The sequence below is a fragment of the Anolis sagrei genome, chromosome 1 (genome assembly GCF_037176765.1).
Source record: "Anolis sagrei isolate rAnoSag1 chromosome 1, rAnoSag1.mat, whole genome shotgun sequence".
NCBI classification, from domain to species: Eukaryota; Metazoa; Chordata; class Lepidosauria; order Squamata; family Dactyloidae; genus Anolis; species Anolis sagrei.
In genome coordinates, this window is record NC_090021.1 from 42,331,859 (window position 1) to 42,350,516 (window position 18,658).

Consider the following 18,658-nt stretch of genomic DNA (forward strand, 5'->3'; position numbering starts at 1 on the left):
TTTGTTTACATGGCATGCGTTGATGGGCCTTGTATTAATCTTGGAATCAAATTACTACAACTTTTATTTTCATGTTCTTACTTGTTATGCATTTAAATAGTAAGAAATAGCTTTAAGAATCAAGCTTCTCTCCTGAGTTTAGTTTTTTTGGATTGTGTCATTTCAAAATAATCAGAAAGAAAACATGCTTGAAGGGAAGTACCTTCTCAGCCTCCACCTCCAGATCCCATCCGCCTTCCTGTCCCATCCTTTGTTCAGATCAGATCCCAAGACTTTCCTTTTATTTTCCTGCATGGGAAATCTTAAACCATTTTACAGTCATTTTTCACAGTGCACAGTATGCATATAATGGCATATAATGGCAATTGCCTGCTTATTGAACCAGCATTGAGGGGAAGCTGTAGCTCAGAGATATAGTAATTGGTTTGAACACAGAATGCCCCAGGTTCAGCTCCCAGCATTTTCAGAAAAGTCTTTGAAACCTTCCTTGAATTTCTGGAGGGTTATTGCCGGTTGTTGGCACTTGAATATTTTCTCCCATCTCATAAAGCAGGGGTAGGGAATCCACATGGGAATGATGTGGTTTTCTTAAGCAAAGGTAGTTTTGCCAATTTCTTTTACTGGAATATAGCCTTAGGCACCTAGTATTCATTGGTGATCTCCTAACTAAGTACTAACCAGCCTAGCATCAAAGATCAAATGAGGTGGGGTCTAGTTGTTACCCATTGGGGCCTAAATATGCTGAAGCAGGGATTCTCCAACTTTTTTGCCCCTGAACCCTTTTTGAAGGAAAGGTTTCTTGTGGAGCCCCAAGAAATGGTTTTATATAAATCATATTATATTATATTATATTATATTATATTATATTATATTATATTATATATAATGGATATACAGGGGCGGCTCAACCCATTACGCAAAGTAAGCATTTGCAGTATAGTTGATTTTTCCCAGGGGCGCTCTTGAGGCACTCTTGGGGGAAAATAGACCTTGACATATGCGAGTTGTAGTTACTGGGATGTATAGTTCACCTACAATCAAGGTAAGGGGCAAAGAATCTGTGCAACAAGGAAGGCGAGGAAACAAGACTTCTGGTGGCAAGGGAGGTAAGGAAAAAAGACTTGGTGGCAAGTGAGGTGAGGAAAAATGGCTTTTGTAGGCAAGAGAGGTGGAGGGAAAGGCTTTTGGCAGGAAGGGAGGCAAGGGGGAAAAAAGGCTTGCCAATAAGGGAGATGATGGGAAAAGCCTTTTGGCAGCAAGTGTGAGAAGAAAAGCTTTTGGCAATGAAGGAGGCCGGGGGGGGGGGGGGGAGAGTAGGAAAGAGGAAGGAAAGCTGGGAGGGGGAGAAGGGAAGCACGGAGCCCCTCAGTATGCTTCTCAGAGCCCCAAAGGCTCTGGAGCACACTTTAAGAACAGCTGTCTAAAGGCACCATACTCCATTTGCCTTCAAGTCACCCAATGACTTGAAGAGAGAAGCACACATTTTCTAGTTCATTTCCTAGATAGTATCTTGTATTTAAAAACTATGACATTGCATAAATCTTGTGTGTATGTCAAGAGAGAGAACAAGAGAGAAAGTGAGAGAGAACTTCTTTGTAGCATTTGACTTTTAAAAACGGTTTAAAATGTTAAAACAGGTAATGTCCACATGGTACTGACTTTGAGCAACTGCAAAATATTAATGTAATTCCTGACAATTGGAGCAATAAAGTTTTAAAATGGTGAAAATGACAAAAATGATTTTATCTAAAGGCATGAAGTGCCACAGAGAACTATCTTTACACTAAACCTATGTGAGATCCCCGGGACCACTTTTGGGTCCAGTGATTTAATTTTTAAAATACCAGTACCACTGGAGTATAACTGGAAAATCTGTGCTAGCCCACAGAGAAGGTGATGCATTTTTTTGAAATAATATCAAGTAGGAATATCGTGTAATTGATGGAAACACCCTCTTGGTGCAGCCTTTTTGCTTGCCTCTGCTGCTAGCTGAATATAAAAGAGTTCATTACTGAAAATCTGTCAATTTTAACTTATATCTATTAGGCTATGTTTAAAGTAAGAGATGAATTCTTGCTATTTTGGATCACACAGTGTATTAATGCTGTGCATTTTTAAATAGAATGATGTGCACTTAAAGCAGAACTCAGCTGACAGCTTTGCTAAAGAAGGCCTTGCTCTATGTCAGATCAGAGGCTAGATATTTCACACCTTGCCTTTCAGTGAAATATGGGGTCCTCACAAGGAAAAAATAGATAGCTAAAATGAGAGATGGAATTGGGACAAGAGCAATAGCAGCATATGACACTGATAAAGCATGGCGGCAGCAAGAAAAATCAGTATCATTGTAAGGTGGCAGAATGAGACATCCAGGGCGCAAAAGCAATGACTAAGTGGCTGCTCTCTAAACCCTGATATTATACAGACTCGGACCTAGGATTATGATCATGGCACTTGTAAACTTCAGTGTTGTCTCCCATCTTGTTTAATATCTACATGAAATCACCTGAAGAGGTTGTCATGAGAAGTGAAGGCTGCTTTTGTCTATATACCAGTGATGAGGCAGTATATCATATCTAGGGCCAGAAGTAGATGAAAGGTGATTCCTCTGGTCTTAAAGGGATAGAAAGGGACGCAAGTACAACTCCCATTATGCCTAGGTCCACAAGTAGATGAAATGACCTTCTTCAATCCCAGCTGCCCCTGCCCTGGCCCCAAAAGGAGACAAGAAAAAACTGTATCTGATTTTATCCCTTCTCACACTGCCTTCACATTTCCCTTTTGTGTCTTGTCTTAATTATATTGTAAGGCCGGGGGGCAGGAAATATTTTTTTGTTCTGTTACTAATAAGTGCTATGAACAAATAAATGACAATGATAATTGTCATCGTAGCAATCTTCATGATCTTTGACAGCTGATCTGTAATGATTGAAGCCTGTATGAAAAGAAGTTGTAATCCAAAAGGGCCATCCTGAATAGATGCAATTTCTGGGCAAAGTCATCCACAGCTACAAGAACCAGATCTATAGCTTGAGAATGGTGCTCAGCCTAACACCAAGACTGGAGTGCTTTGGGGGTTTGTTTTTTTTTAGATGTATGCTTAAGGATATTAACTGCCTTCCTTTATTTCTTGTTACCCCAAACAGACCAATTTACTTTCAGAACAATAAAAATTCAAAAACTTAAAAAGTAAGGAAGAAGAAAAGAAAAAGACATGTAATTAAAACATAGTAAAACTCTGATTCCTCAATTTTGATTGTAATGAAAAGTAAATAAAAAAGCGGGAGGGGAGAAAGGTTTTACTGTTACAGATCCAACCAAATAACCCTATTATTGATAACTACAATCACAGCTTATTACATCATTAGATTTTATTTGTTCCTCAAAAAATCCATGAAGTTTCCAGTCTTCAACAAAAAATGGAATTGTTTTATCCTTTAGAATCCATGTAAATTTGGCCATTTAGACTGTGAGACTTTAACAATCCATGTTGCCATTCATGCTGTGGTGACCCCTGAATAATAATAATCATCATCATCATCATCATCACCATCATCATCATCATCACCGATACATCACACAGTCCTAGACACTTGGGAAGTGTCCGATGTGTGAGCCAATACAACAGCCAGCAGAGTGATCTTGTTTGCTGTGGACTCATCTTGTTGTGTTTCTAATAATAATAATAATAATAATAATAATAATAATAATAATAATAATAATAATGTTTCAAATAATAATAAGAAGAATATACTATAACTGCCTTTGAAGGCAGTTTGAAAACTTCAGCTAATTCAGTAGTCTACACATATCCTGTTTCCTGTTATATATTTCCTGTTTCAGAGCATCTGCTGCATTGTTACTAAAATCAAATTAAGGGCCAGATCCAATTGCTGAATGAAATCAACACTTCTATAAATTCTGTTAATTCAATACATATTCTCTCATCAGTCTGAGATCATTGTGTTAATTTTTAAATATCCTAAATATCTTAGGAATGTTTTCTCTCATTCATTCACTTCCCCAGGACTTAACATTTTCTAAAGACTCCTTATTCTAGATTTTATTATATAAGGAAAAGATATCAGGTTACAGCAACAGATGGACAGCAAGATAGTAGAGAATTCTCTTCTCAGGAAAAAATGAAATAGGCCCTTTCTTCTACACCTTCGCCATTATATATAAGTGAAGATATTTTGTTTCCATTGACCTTGATTACTGTTTCACTCTGATATGCTTCTCCCCCCCCCCCCCAATTGCTTGTAATGGCAGCACAGGAAGCTTCCCATGTTGCCACAGTAGTGTGACATGTGCTGGCTCCACCCTCCTTCACCCATGGAGCTGCACTGGCATCATTTGATGGGAGCTGCTGGGCTCCATGGGTGACCTGGGACAAACCAGTACATGCCTCCAAATTTAGCCTTTTGTGATGAGGTCGTAAGTTCTTGGTTTTCATCGTTCTGGTCAGAGAGAGAAAATGATTATTTTTTCAATAAAAGTTAATGCTGAACATTAACTTTTATATGAAAAAGGACAGCTTCTTCTCTGAGTATACTGGTAAAAGGCCTTTTTGAATGCCTGGCAAGAAAAATGGTGGCAGCAGTGCCGAGGGGGCACTGGTGTTTTCCCTTCTGCATGGAATGACCCTTGACTTTTCCACATGTCATATCAAGATCCATAATTTGTCCCCAAAATCAGTCCTCAATTTATACATGATGTCAACTGATACATGAATATATGCAGTTCTTGTTTTCATAAAGAATAACCAAAAGGGTGTTCTGTTGTGAAGGACACTTAATAGGCCATGTGAAATCTCTGTTTCATGCATTTCTTAATCCATCGTTGCATCATTTAAGAGTATAAACTGAGAATATTTGGCCTTCCAGATGTCCAGTTTCAACATGCAGAAAACCCAAACATCTTCATCATTAATAACAGATGGTGGAATTTGTCATCTAAACCAGCCAGAAGGCTGGAGGCTTCACCTTTTGTAATAATACCAGAAGAACTGGGCATAACTGAGAAAGCTTGTTGGTTGAGTTGATTATCTGTTGCTCTATGTTAATTTGCTTTGTGGAAATTCTTTCCTTGTAGCTTCGTTTGGCATGGTTCCTCCACGGTATCTTGCTTGGAGATGTTTCCCTCTTCCTTGTTGAGAACAAGACTGGGAAGGAATACAGTAGAAAGCTGTGGCATTTTGAGAACAGAAAAGGATTGGGGGTCTGGCAGAAGATGGTCAGGCCTCTCATTGATGTGTCAGACAGGTAAGAGATAATACCTTTTTTTTTTCATTCTTTACATCTTTCCACTCCCAGGTATCTGGAATTCTTGAGAAAATATATCAAAAACTATACCCATGGTGGACTAGACTCTAGCAGACAAATTAATGTTGATGTGGAATACATCTTTTCATTTAATGGTGTAAAAATTAATGGTTGATTTTGACAAAATGCAGATTACAACAGCTGAGGAAGCAGGTTGATGATGAATTTGATAGAAGTAAGCTGAGAGAGAGGCCCATACACTTTGAAGGCACCAAAAATCCTATCTCATCTTGTAAGCTAAGTAGATCTGTTCTGGTAAGTACTTGGATGAGAGATCACTGCTGTAAGCTACATTACAAGGGAAGGCAATGATAAACCACCTCTGGGTATTCCTTGCTTAAGAAAACCTTATTATAGTCACAGGGTTGCCATAAGTCAACATGACACACACACCTAGGCTGAGAGATGGAATTTAACCTGCACTTCACATGCATTGGTCCTGAGGACAAGCATTTGCATTGGAAGAAAATACCCTATTTTGATATTGGTTTTTACACCTGCTGTCAAGCTGATGATGATGTAATTTGCTTTTATAGGGCAGCTTCAGGCAATTTAAAAATGCTTTTAACACCACCTAGAAATAAGTCCTAAGAATGATTTTGTGCTTTCTTATGATGTGTAATGGATAATATCAAGGGATCTCAATTTGGGCCAATGATAATAGATCACGTTGAGTTAGGGCTGTCCAACCATGGAAAAAAATGTTTCTAAACTCAATTCGTTTTTAGGGGGGTTTTGCGTTTCGTTATTTAAAAGAATTCCGAATTTTTTCTTTAAAAAAGTTCGATATTTACGAAATTTTGGAAATTACGAAACAATTTCGAAACAATAACTAATCGATTCGTTAATGGCGGACGCGATTGCGCAATACCCTAAAAAAAAACCTCCAAATGGGACAGGGGGGACTTCTGAAGCTTCCCTCTCCCTCTGTTGTTGACTGTTGGTGTGATAATTTATTTTTTTATCACTGATAAAACAAACAACAACCATAAAACTTGCACCAGACATACGGAAATAATAACGAAATAATAACGAAACAATTAAGAAACAATTACGAAACAATTACGAAACAATTACGAAATAAATTTTAAAAATTTGTTTCGTTTTTAGTTGCTCCTGAATGGTTCAATATTGCTTCGTTATCAAAAAATAACGAATTAATAACGAATTACGAAATTAACGAACAAAACCGCCCAACCCTACGTTGAGTCTGTTTTTTGACATATACTGAGCTCATGATGCTGTTCAAAGATAGTTCAGAGCCAGTTGCTTGAGTCTGAATGGTGGGCCTAATAAGCTTCCATGAATTCCATTAGCCAGCACAAGATTCTGTCTTTAAGAAAAGTTCAGTAAGGTAAGTGTCATCTGCATCCTCATACCTGCAGACTATAACAACTTTCTCTACTGATTCATCTCTTCTAGTATTCAGGGGTGTTTTCACATGGAACTCAATTCACTGGAAAATAAAATTGGCCTGAACTTCACCTCAGATGTGAGCATTGCTTGTTTTTTACATCCCTGAGTGGTGAGAAGTTCTGGGGCCATTTGATAAGAGAACACGGCAGACTTATTATAGTTTTATACAATTTGCTGAACGGTATCCCACCCCTTTCCATGAGGCATACATTCCACCCTCACCCCAAATACCTAAATTGTGGGTAATAGCAAATCCCATATTTTGAATATTCTTGCACTGAAAGCAAATAACTGCTGGAAGGGGGAGATATTTTTGGATCATGGATAGGAGTGTCATACTGTACTTGCATTTGAAGTAAACAGGCATCCTCTGAGGCAGCAAAGGAGATATTCTGCATTTTCTTCACTACTCCTATTTTTCTTCCTTGATATAGCCCCTTTGGCTTTCTCTTATCCTTTTTTTTACCCTTCCCCAATTCTACCTCTCTACATTAAGTTATATATCTCTCTTTCTTGTATATGGACTCCATTTGATTTCCTCTCATCTAAAGGGATGACACCTTATCCAAACTCTCCCCATCTGTTCTGGAATCATCTCCTTATCACCCTCACTGACAATATCAGGCAACCATTCTGGGATATTAACCAGCCTCCTTCCTGATGAAGGAATGCTATGGTGAAAGCAGTCACAAAAGTATCTGTTTAGCCCAGAGACATTTCCCACTCTCAAGTTTGGGCACTCCAACACTGATCTAGAAATATGAGACAGGTCACTATCTAGTTGGGACCTTCATGCAAATGAAACGTTTGATGTTTTATTAGGATTGTGAGGATCTGAGCCATAACTTTTCCTTCAGCTCTTTCACCCAAGAATAATAGATTTCTTTGCAAGGGTTACCTTGTCTCTTGAGATATTATGTAGAAAGGATCTTTCATCTTGCTAACTCCAGAAAGAGCACAAAGCCTTTTAATACAAAAGGGACACCAACGCAGGATGCATAATTAATATGGCAGATAAAAATATCAACATTTGTCTCTGTTTGTTGTTTCTCTCTGCTGCCTTTGCCCTCTGAAAGAAGACGTAGTTGCTTTATTCAATTTTACTATGTTTCATTTATCTACAGTCTCCTTTGAAGACAGCTTTGGTATTTCGCTGGCATCATTTAGGAGTAATAATTTATTTATGTGTTGCCAAGGTAACATGTTTTCCCCTTGAACTACATCCATACTTATATACTTTTGGCATTCTTCTTGCCAGGCCTTATCCTAATGTTAACAGACGACACGCTGTCCCTTCTAACTATTTGCATGGCCAAATGCACAACTGTGTGAGTTATTATCGCACAAAGATCGTACTGTGTGTGATCTTGGAAGAATCTAAGGAGAAATGTAATAAACTGTGCTGCTCAAAGTAGGTCTTTGAAAGCCGTCCTGGGATTGTGGAAGCAGTGTAGCCATTTCATCAGACATACTTTTAAAAAGTATTCCCAGATACAAAGACTTGTGGGTGCTGTGAAACTAGACCTTTCATATAAGTATTTCCCAAGGAAATTATTCTGCACAAGGCTTGTAAACAAAACTAATGCTGGCTAATGGGTCCCACAGCAGTGAGATAGTGAATTCATTCTGGCTTTTAGTTTGAATTTTAAGGAAGCTGTTCAAGCCACTGAATCTATTTGAGCGCAGTAATCTTCAGTACCTTGGATACCTCCTATAGCATTCAGATTAAAACCTCATTTGGATTCACTGGTATTGTGTTTATTCAATTCTAAGACACATATTTTTCCTATATCAACATATCTAAAATTGGTGTGTGTCTTAGAATTGCAAGTGTGGTGTATCTTACACATTTTTGTTGGTTTTGGTGATATTGAAATTAGGGTTCATTTTACAATTGATGGTGTCTTACAATTGAAGAAATATGAGTATATGGATATCAAAGCCATCAGTGACCAAATCTTACTGTGTGAATCTATGCAAATATGTATGGGGAAAAGGCAGAGGAAGACAGAGAAAAGTAGGAAGTGTGATCGGATCATGTAAAATCCAACATTCCTACTGTAAGAATTGGAGTATATGTGTGTCTAGGAGCATTTAGCAGAAAAAAAAACCAAGCAAAACCCATCCCTGTTCCACATCCCTTGACAGTCTACTGTATTTATACTGGGAAGAGAACTATATAATTCCTTGGCATACCTTGACATATCAGCCTTGGAGGGTTTTTCATGACTGACTAGGGGCTTTGATTGGTCATTGCACAGTAAGCATATGCAATTTTGAGTAACAGGTTCCAATACTTGAAAAAAATAAGGTCGTTTTGCATAATAGCATAAGTGAAAGCAAAGCTTAAAAGCCAGTATTTCAAGCTGGGAGAGAATACTTGAAAAATGAAGGAACCAAAAACTCTCATAAAAGCTTATAAATACTGAAGCAATTCTAAATCAAACGGAAGGGTTCTGCCTTTTATTGTTTATACAATATTTTAGTCATTTGTTTTTTTATGTATGAATTATTATTATTATTATTATTATTATTTTATTTCTTATCTGCCTCTCCTCATGGTTTGAGGCAGGTCACAGCACAGTCAAACACAAACATTGCAAGAATTCTAAAGACACACATATTAAAATGTAGTTCTATAAAAGATACATATTAAAACATATTTCTATAAAATACATATGTATTTTACATTCAATACACAGGACAGAGATTAAAATATAGGACATTAGTTTAAAATTCACGCTTAAAACTGACTGGGTAGGCCTGTCAGAAGAGATAGGTTTTAGATGGGTTTTAAATTCCAACAACTCATTTAGCTGCCGAATTTCTTCTGGCAGTTTGTTCCAGTCTTAAGGCAGCTGATGGAAACATCCTCTGGGTGGCAGTTGCCAGTCAGGTTGTGACAGGATGAAGCAGCCACCCCCAGAAGACCTAAGTCTTCTGGGTGTATGGGAGAAGGTGATCCTGAAGGTAACATGGATCCAAACCATTTAGGGCTTTAAAGGTCAAAACCAACACCTTATACTTTGCCTGGAAACTAACTCGCAACCTGTGGTGTGACTTTAGTTTAGGTGTAGTATGCTAACTCCTGGATGTTCCCATAACTAATCTGGCTACCATATTTTGAACCAGCTGGAGTTTCTGAACTTGGTACAAAAGTAGCCCATTGTAAAGCACACTGCAGGAGTCCAACCTTAAGGTTACCAGTGCATGCACTACCATCTTTAGGTCCTCCAAATCTAGATAGGGGGGCGGCTGGCGTATCATTCAAAACTAGTAGTAAGTACTCCTGACTGTCAGATGTAGCTGGACTGACATTTAGAAAAACTGATCCAGGAGCACTTCCAAGCTGTGAACAGTCTTTCCAGGGGAATGTAACCCCATCCAGAACTGGTTGACACACCTCCATCCCCAGATTGGAACCCTTGATGGCAAGCACCTCTGTTTTGTCTGGATTCAATTTCAATTTGTTTTTCCTCATCCAGCCCATTACATCCAGGCATTAATTCAGAGAAGACACATTATCCTTAGCTGAGATTCTTTTTGAAGGCATGGAGACATATATTTGGGTGTCATCAGCATACTGATAACACCCCACCCCATGCTTATGGATGATCTCTCTCAGTGGTTTCATGTAAATATTAAAAAGCATTGGGGATAGAATGGCACCTTGTGGGATGCCATATAACAACTCATTTTTAGAGGAGCAGCTATCCCCAAGCACCACCATGTGGAACCTGTCTGAGACGTACAACCGGAACCACTGCAGCACAGTGCCTCCAATTCCCAACCCCGCCAGGCATTCTAGAAGGATACCATGGTCAATGGTATTGAAAGCTGCTGAGAGGTCTAGAAGCTACAACACACTACCCTGTCGATGTTGAGATGGAGATCATCCACTAAGGCAACCATAGTAGTCTCAACTCTATATCCTGCTCTGAAGCTGGTATGAAATGGTTCAAGGACGTGTGTGTCATCCAAGATTGCCTGGAGTTTGGAAGGCAACTGCCTTCTCAATCACCTTGCCCCCCAAAAAAGGAAAGTTAGACACTGGTCTGTAATTATTAAGATCCAGGGGATCCAGGGAGGGCTTTTTCAGCAGCGGTCTAATTACTGCTTCTTTTAAACATGATGGAAAGTTTCCCTCCCTGAGAGGCACATTCATAATTTGTTGTAGTTGAGATCAAATTACATCTCCTCCCTGGATGCCCAGGGATGTGTATGCCACCTCTCTTCCAGAGTGGGAACCAAGGAGCCTTATAAAAAGAATCAACTAAAATTTAGCAATACAATTATAAAGTCAATTAAAATAATCACATTAAAATATAATACAATTAAAGGGTGTGAAAAGTTAAAAATGTAGCACATTTGCTGCAAGAAGCATCTTGGCAAGCAATTCCATGTTAAAAGAATGCTTAACAAAATGACTTTGCCCACCAGTGAAAAGGAAGCAGGGAGGGCAGGCCCGTAGCCAGGATTTCATTTCGGGAGGGGCTGAATTTTTTTCAAGGGGGGTTTCGGGGGGGCTGAGTTTCGGGGGGGGGCTGAGTCTGAGTGAAAGAGGGTCTAGCCTAGCAAACCTTTTGTATCATTACCCCAATACCCCCATGCATATGGGATATATTGAGTATGGTGATAAGATCATGATATGAATAAACATAACAGTTTAAATAATGCACCAGTAAGGCCTTTTCGCGAACCACCATGAGAATTTCGGGGAGGGGGGCTGAAGCCCCTCAAGCTCCCCCCCCCCCCTGGCTACATGCCTGAGGGAGGGAGTCAGCCTAGCCTCCCATAAAAGGGAATTGCAGAGCAACTACTAAAAAGATTGCTTGACTGCACCTTTAGTCTAGTCAATCACTAAAGATGTAGTCAATGTATGTATATGTACGTGTGTGTGTGTGTGTGTGTATGAGTATAGAGGTATGCACACATATACTCACATACACACATACACACATTTACATGTGCATGCATTTCACTGCATTATTTTAGGACAAGTGAGGATTTCTGTCAATGTTGTGGGTTGATGTGAGTGTTGTCTATTTTGATAACTATAAATGACCAATGGATAAGGGGTTACTAGCACTTTCACATCATAGTTATAGCACTATGGTCCAACTTTAGCTGCCATGGCAACTTCCTATGAATTTGTGAGAACAACAATTTAGAGATGGATGCTTAGCATTCTCTCAGAAAAAACACTAATATTTCATCAAATTGCAAAGCCCAGGATTCCAAAGAATGGCAGTTTAAGTGAAGTTACAGTCTATTCAAATACATAATATGCTGGGTAAATTTAACTTAGAACTTCTACATATAAATAAGAGATTGAGTAATCTTACTTCAACAAGTTTTTTTCCTTCATTAATTACAATGTAGGATTAAAAAATTAAAAGCAAACTATAATTGGAATGAGTGGAAAGTCATACTTGTAATGCAGAATTCAAAACATAAAGAATCTGGAAAACTTATCTGTGAGTGTGACATAGAATCATAGAGTTGATAGAGACACAAGGACCATCTAGTCCAGTGATTCTCAGCCTGTGGGTCCCCAAGATGTTTTGGCTTTCAACTCCCAGAAATCCTAACAGCTGATAAACTGGCAGGGATTTCTGGTAGTTGTAGGTCAAAACACATGGGGACCCACAGGTTGAGAACCACTGATGTAGTTCAATGTCTTGCCATGCAAGGTCAATGTGCTTTTGATGCTGGAATTGTGTTTTTGGCTGGTTCCTGTGTCTAAATTATCTGATGGCTGAATGCTGTAAGTTTTAAAACAAGTTAGCAATTAATATTAACCTTGAAAGAAATTATGTTGATATTTTTGGAAGAATCCCTAGAAATTCTAAAAGAACAAGTCACTTTCTGGGATCGCTCAGAGTTTTGGGGTTCATGGCAGGAAGAGCTAGCTCAGAAGCTATAAGGGAAACAAAGGATATAGATGTGGGCTTTCCCCCCTGAAAATGATGCTAAAATAGATGAAGACAACAACATGAAGATGTGGAAATTATTAATGATCACTCTAAAGTGCAGTTTTTTCGGGTTAACAATGTTGGTGGTGATAATTGGGGAAAAGATCTGAGAAAATTGGTCAGGTCAGAAAGAATCGACTTTGGTTGGAAGAGTGAGAGACCTATAGAAATAAATGTTTTTGTCATGGAGAATTCAAGATTAGCTTGGAGAATGGAAGAATTGTAAAAGGTGAACCATTTGAAAAGGATATGATAAAATGCATGTGGATATAAATAAGTTAAATCGGATGGAAAAGTGAAGGGCCGGAGAAACTTATGGAAAGAAATGTTTTCTGTTGTATAGAAATGGAGATCACCTTTGAGAATGGGATAACTGTAAAAGGGAACGAACTGGTTGATTAAGAGCAGCAAGGAGAAGAGAGGGAAACAGATACAGTTTTCAAGAACAACAAGATAATACAAGTACTTGAATATTTTAGGTTTTGGAGTAATTGGGTTTGGTTTTTTTTTTTTGCAAAATCTGAGATTTGGAAAGAAATCTTATGTGAGATTTAAGTAAGTAATAATTGAGTGCTAGTTGGTTTTGTATGGTTTTGGAATAATAGGCAGACAGGGGTTTAGAAGTCTTCAGGTTTGATGTACTAAATAAAATGAAGAGCAGGAGGATTTGTGGGGAAGTTAAACATAAAGAGAAGATCTTAAAATTATGTTAATTATGTTAAGTTACTGAGATAGTATGCTTAGTTAGAGAAACATATTAATAAGAGATTTAAGAGCTTAATGTTTAGATGATAAAACTTAGTATATAGGCTGTAATTTTGGACTTTAATGGAAGAAGACAATCATTTCAGTATAGGAGAATTGCATCCTATTGTTTGCAGGAACAGAAGAATAAAATACCAACTGTATACCGATGAGGTTAAATACAAAGAGAAGATCTTAAAAATATGTTAATATTTAATAAGTCTCTCTGTAACAAAGAGAGATACTGTGTTTAGTTAGAGAGGAAGAATACAGCAATTTCAGCATAAGATAACTACATTTTAATATTTGTAGAAGGATAAAACTTTAACTGTAGATTCTGCAAATCAGTAGGAACAAATAAAAGGTAAAAGTAGGAGCTCTGGTCATGAAAGAAGAGTAAAGCTCTGGTAAGAATGTTGAATTAAATGTTTAATTATTATCTTTCTTTTTCCCCTCCCTTTCTTTCCTTTTCTTGCAGTTCATATAGAACAGCGTTTCTCAACCTGGGGGTCGGGACCTCTGGGGAATCACAAGAGGGTGTCAGAGGGGTCACCAAAGACCATCGGAAAACACAGTATTTTCTGTTGGCCATGGGGGTTCTGTGGGCCCAATTCTGTCATTGGTGGGGCTCAAGGAGCTCTTTCATTGATGATGAATTATAAATCCCAGCAACTACAACTCCCAAATGTCAAAGTGAGATTGCTTACTGTTGTGCTATGGTGCTATATATTGATGTTTTTAACCTGTTAATTATTTAATTACTGTTTTTATATCTGTATGTATTTGTATAAGGGCATCGAATTGTGCCTTCTTTGTAAGCCGCCCTGAGTCCCCCCTCGGGGGTGAGAAGGGCGGGGTATAAGTAGCAGAAAGAAGAAAGAAGAAGAAAGTCTATTTTCTCTAAACTTCGCTAGTGTTCACATTTTGAGTATCCATGCCAAGTTTGGTCCAGATCCATCATTGTTTGAATCTACAGTGCTCTCTGGATGTAGATGAACTAAAACTTCAAATTCCAAGGTCAATGCCCACCAAACCCTTCCAGTATTTTCTGTTGGTCATGGGAGTTCTCTGTGCCAAGTTTGGTTCATTTCCATCATTGGTGAAGTTCAGAATGCTCTTTGATTGTAGGTGAATTATAATTCCCAGCAATTACAACTCCCAAATGACAAAATCAGTTCCCTTACTCCTCACCCACAAAGGTATTCAAATTTTGGAGTATTATGTCTTTGTGCCAAATTTGGTCCAGTAAATGAAAATACATTCTACATATCAGATATTTACACTATGATTCATAACAGTAGCAAAATTACATTTATGAAGTAGCAACAAAAATAATTTTATGGTTGGGGATCACCGCAACATAAGGAACTGTATTAAGGGGTCCACTGATATAGAGAACCACTGATATAGAATGATAGAGTTGGAAGAGACCACAAAGACTTTCCAGTCCAATACCCTGCCATGCAGGAAAGCACAGTCAAAGCACTCCCAATAGAAGGCCATCCAATCTCTGCTCTAAAACCTTCCAAGTAGGAAACTTCTCTACCACAAGAAGTCTCCTCATTCCCCACCTTAGTCCCACTCTTCATATGAATTTCAGGGTGAAAGTAATGGGTGAAAGTACATTCCTTAGTTTCTGAAATTGATCTGGACACACTTATTTTAAAAGAAATTCAGGGCAGATATTTAGATTCCTTTTCAGTGGCTTTGAATGGGAATTCAAGTTACTTTAGATGAGAATGGAACACTGGAGACTTAAGGTTCATTCTGAATTATTTTGTTTGCTTCTCCATATTTATGCAAAGCCTTTTGGAACTAAGCAGGTTTGCTTTTTCTACACAAGAGCAATTGACTTTCTCTGGAAGCACATATGTAAAAAGCAAAACAGTAAAGCAGTTTTCAGGACTTGTCTTCAATGCAGATTGAATGCAGGAGTAATGGCAGCTGAATATATAGCAGCAGCAGCAACATCTTTTTAATGTTATTATCATTATTGAAGGTAAAAACAGTATATGTGCAAAATGGATGGGCTTTCCTAGTTTTAATAGGCTTATTTGCCACATCAGTGCTAGCGGTCTACTTTGAATTAATTCCTTTGCAAGCAGGCCCATCAGTAATGTTCAGTTACTTCTGTTCCTGGTGGGCATTACTAGAGCAGCAGCTTTTCATCTAGCCCCACATTTTGCTCAGAAGTGAGGAGAAATAAAAGTCATTGTTTAATGCTTCCCATTAATAGCCCAGCGTAGCATGAAACTAGCAGGAGCTGGGGCATATCACCACTCATTACCCTTAAGGCAAATGGAATTCAAATGGAATCATTTCCTATGGAGGGAAACCAAAGACACTCTATAAAAGTGAAACGTGGTTCTGAACCACAAAATCCCCATATGGCCAGTCTGTGCCGAACTCCTGTGTTATTTTTATTGCAAGAGTTTCTAAGATAATTGCATTGTTGTGGCTGTACGGTTTAATTTGTGAGATTTCAGGTTGTTTGAACTGTTGTTTTGGAGCAGTAATGCTTCTTAAATTGGGAGAACTTGAACAGTACTTCTGCTTGACTAAGCCTGGACAACATTGCTGACATCTGTGAGGGCACCACATGAACAGTGGGGCAAGTTATGATTCAGAACCAGCCCAACTGTTTGCCCAACCAAAAGTTCAGGATGGTTCTGGTGCTTTTTTTTTGGAAGCTCTGGAGCATTTTGGACTTGGCCAAATGTGGGGCAAAACCAAAATCGGCAGCCTTTTCCTACATTCGGATCACGAAGGATCCTGTGGATGCCACAAAATTCTCACCCACCCACTGTATATGTTTCCTCTGTCAAGAATTGTATAATATAGAGGAAGTGAAAATGATTTTTTGCTCTTGCACTTCTTCCTCACAGACATAACAATCATGTTTCAACCACACTGGGAAGTGGTGTTGCATCCCTTCCAGCTGTCATTTTGGCCTATAGTATCCAACACCCACCATGTTATTTTGTGAGCCAGAAAATCTCAGAAATACTCTTAGCAGAAATATAACAATAACAAAAACTAACACTTGTCTGCCTTTTCATGTCAACCAGCATTTTATATTGAAGACAGAGATCTCATTTTACCCAATGATAGGATAGGCCCTGCTTTTTACTATAAATCTGACTAAGAAAACAATTTTATCCTGTTTTGAAGCCTTTCCAAAATGCTGAACTGGAATTATATTCAGGGTAGCACTGTCTTTTTTTTCTTATTATTGTTAATCAAAATCAAAATCATATACACTGTACTCTGTGCTCATGAAGTTTGTTGTTCAAGAAGAGATGCTTTGGGCTGGAGTTAGGACAAGAGTAATCATGCAAGATAGCAGCAGTCCTTGTCATTCAGGGAAATACTATTTAAAAGTTGGGAGACAGCACGTGCCTGCACTCCTTGTTTATCTCTGTAGGTCTCTGACTCATTCTTGATTATCTTACTCTGTGAGTATGTGAGTGACTCTCATTGCTCCTTTTCTGATAGCCATCCTTGACTTTAATGGATTTTTGATTGTAATGATTATGAAGCCATTCTTGGATCGTAGCTTGAGGAAACTTGCATGATCCCGATTGATGTGCCTGCAAGCCGACATTAAATTGCTTAGAAGATATCCTACGCCTTGCAGCCTAAACTGTTATTAAAAGGAAGGTGCTGAAGAGGAATAAATGCCAAGGTGAGAAAAAAAATCCTACAAAGCAAGCCCTCCATTCCAGAGGAAAAAACATCTCTGCCTGCCCACAGATAGAAGCAGGTAAAGTACCAGGTATGCCATCTGCAAATAACAGTTTTAAACAAAGAGAAATCAGTCAAATTCAACAACATCCTGTGAGTGTTGAAATGCATTTGTACATCAACATAGTAGATTTCTTTCTTTCTTTGTATATGAATGTTTTTTTAGTCCATTCCCAAACCCAGTATATGAGAATGGAATATAAAGCACATGTAGGAAGATGAATTATGCCCCAGTATGCGCTATGCTACTCTGCCCAGTGTGGAACACATCTCACCACACTAAAACAGTGGATGTGCTTCTTAATGAGACATGTCGCATTATCACGGAGTGTCTGCGCCCTACACAACTGGAGAAACTACACTGTCTAGCTGGTATTGCACCACCTGTCATCCGTCGGGAAGTAGCAGCCAATAGTGAAAGGACCAAGGCAGTGACATCTCCAGCTCATCCCTTGTTTGGGTATCAGTCAGCACATCAACGACTTATATCAAGAAATATTTTTCTAAGATCTACAGAGACACTCGCTGGAACACCCCAGCAAGCGAGAGCCCAAAAGTGGCAGGCTCAAACCCAGAACCTCAATCAATGGCTGATACCAAATGAGAGACTCCCTCCTGGGCACACAGAAAACTGGGCAACTTGGAAGGTGTTGAACAGACTGCGTTCTGGCACCACAAGATGCAGAGCCAACCTTCAGAAATGGGGCTACAAAGTGGAATCCGCGACATGCGAGTGTGGAGAGGACCAAACCACTGAACACCTGCTGCAATGCAACCTGAGCCCTGCTACATGCACAATGGAGGACCTTCTTGCGGCAACACCAGAGGCACTCCAAGTGGCCAGATACTGGTCAAAGGACATTTAATAAACTACCAAGCTTGCAAACTTTGTGATGATGTCTCACAGACGCTCAATTTGAGGTGCCGAACACCAAAATCAACCAGATTTCTTCAGTACACAAGTCAAAAAATCCTGCGCATTCCTCTCCCCATCTTTGGTAGTAGTTTTTTGGACTTTCCATAAAATCCCCCCTGATGGTAGGGACAGCTCTGGGTTCCTTCACAGTATAGAGGTTGTGCTCTGGAGTACAAGGGCTCTTTTCTTTCACCTGATACTTCATGACACTAGAGCATCTATCCACTTTAAATCCAGTTGCTGCCTCCTGCAAAACTATAGTTTCGTGAGGCCCATGACCTCTCTGACGGAGCAATTTAAAGACCTCTTCCTAAATTCCAAACTTCAGAATTCTGCAGGAGGAAGGGGCTGGATTTAAAGTGGATAGATACACTAGTGTGATGAAATGCTAAGCAAAACAAAATTACCACCTTTGCTTGCCTTTTTTGTGGTGTGCTTTCAAGTTATTTTCAACTTATGGTAACCCCAAAGTGAGCTTATCATGACTTACGGCAACCTTAAAGAAAACCTATTATTGACAGGATTTCTTCAGAGGAGGA

General features: G+C 38.9%; 1 protein-coding gene across 2 annotated transcripts in view; it reads left to right on the forward strand.

The window, feature by feature from the left end:
* Positions 1–18,658, forward strand: part of ALK (ALK receptor tyrosine kinase) — a 759,925-nt gene that overhangs the window by 623,365 nt on the left and 117,902 nt on the right. For both annotated transcript variants that reach the window (XM_060754129.2, XM_060754130.2), the window contains exon 9: positions 5,095–5,264. In XM_060754129.2, the coding sequence (XP_060610112.2) occupies positions 5,095–5,264 (170 nt within the window). The remainder of the gene's footprint in view (positions 1–5,094; positions 5,265–18,658) is intronic.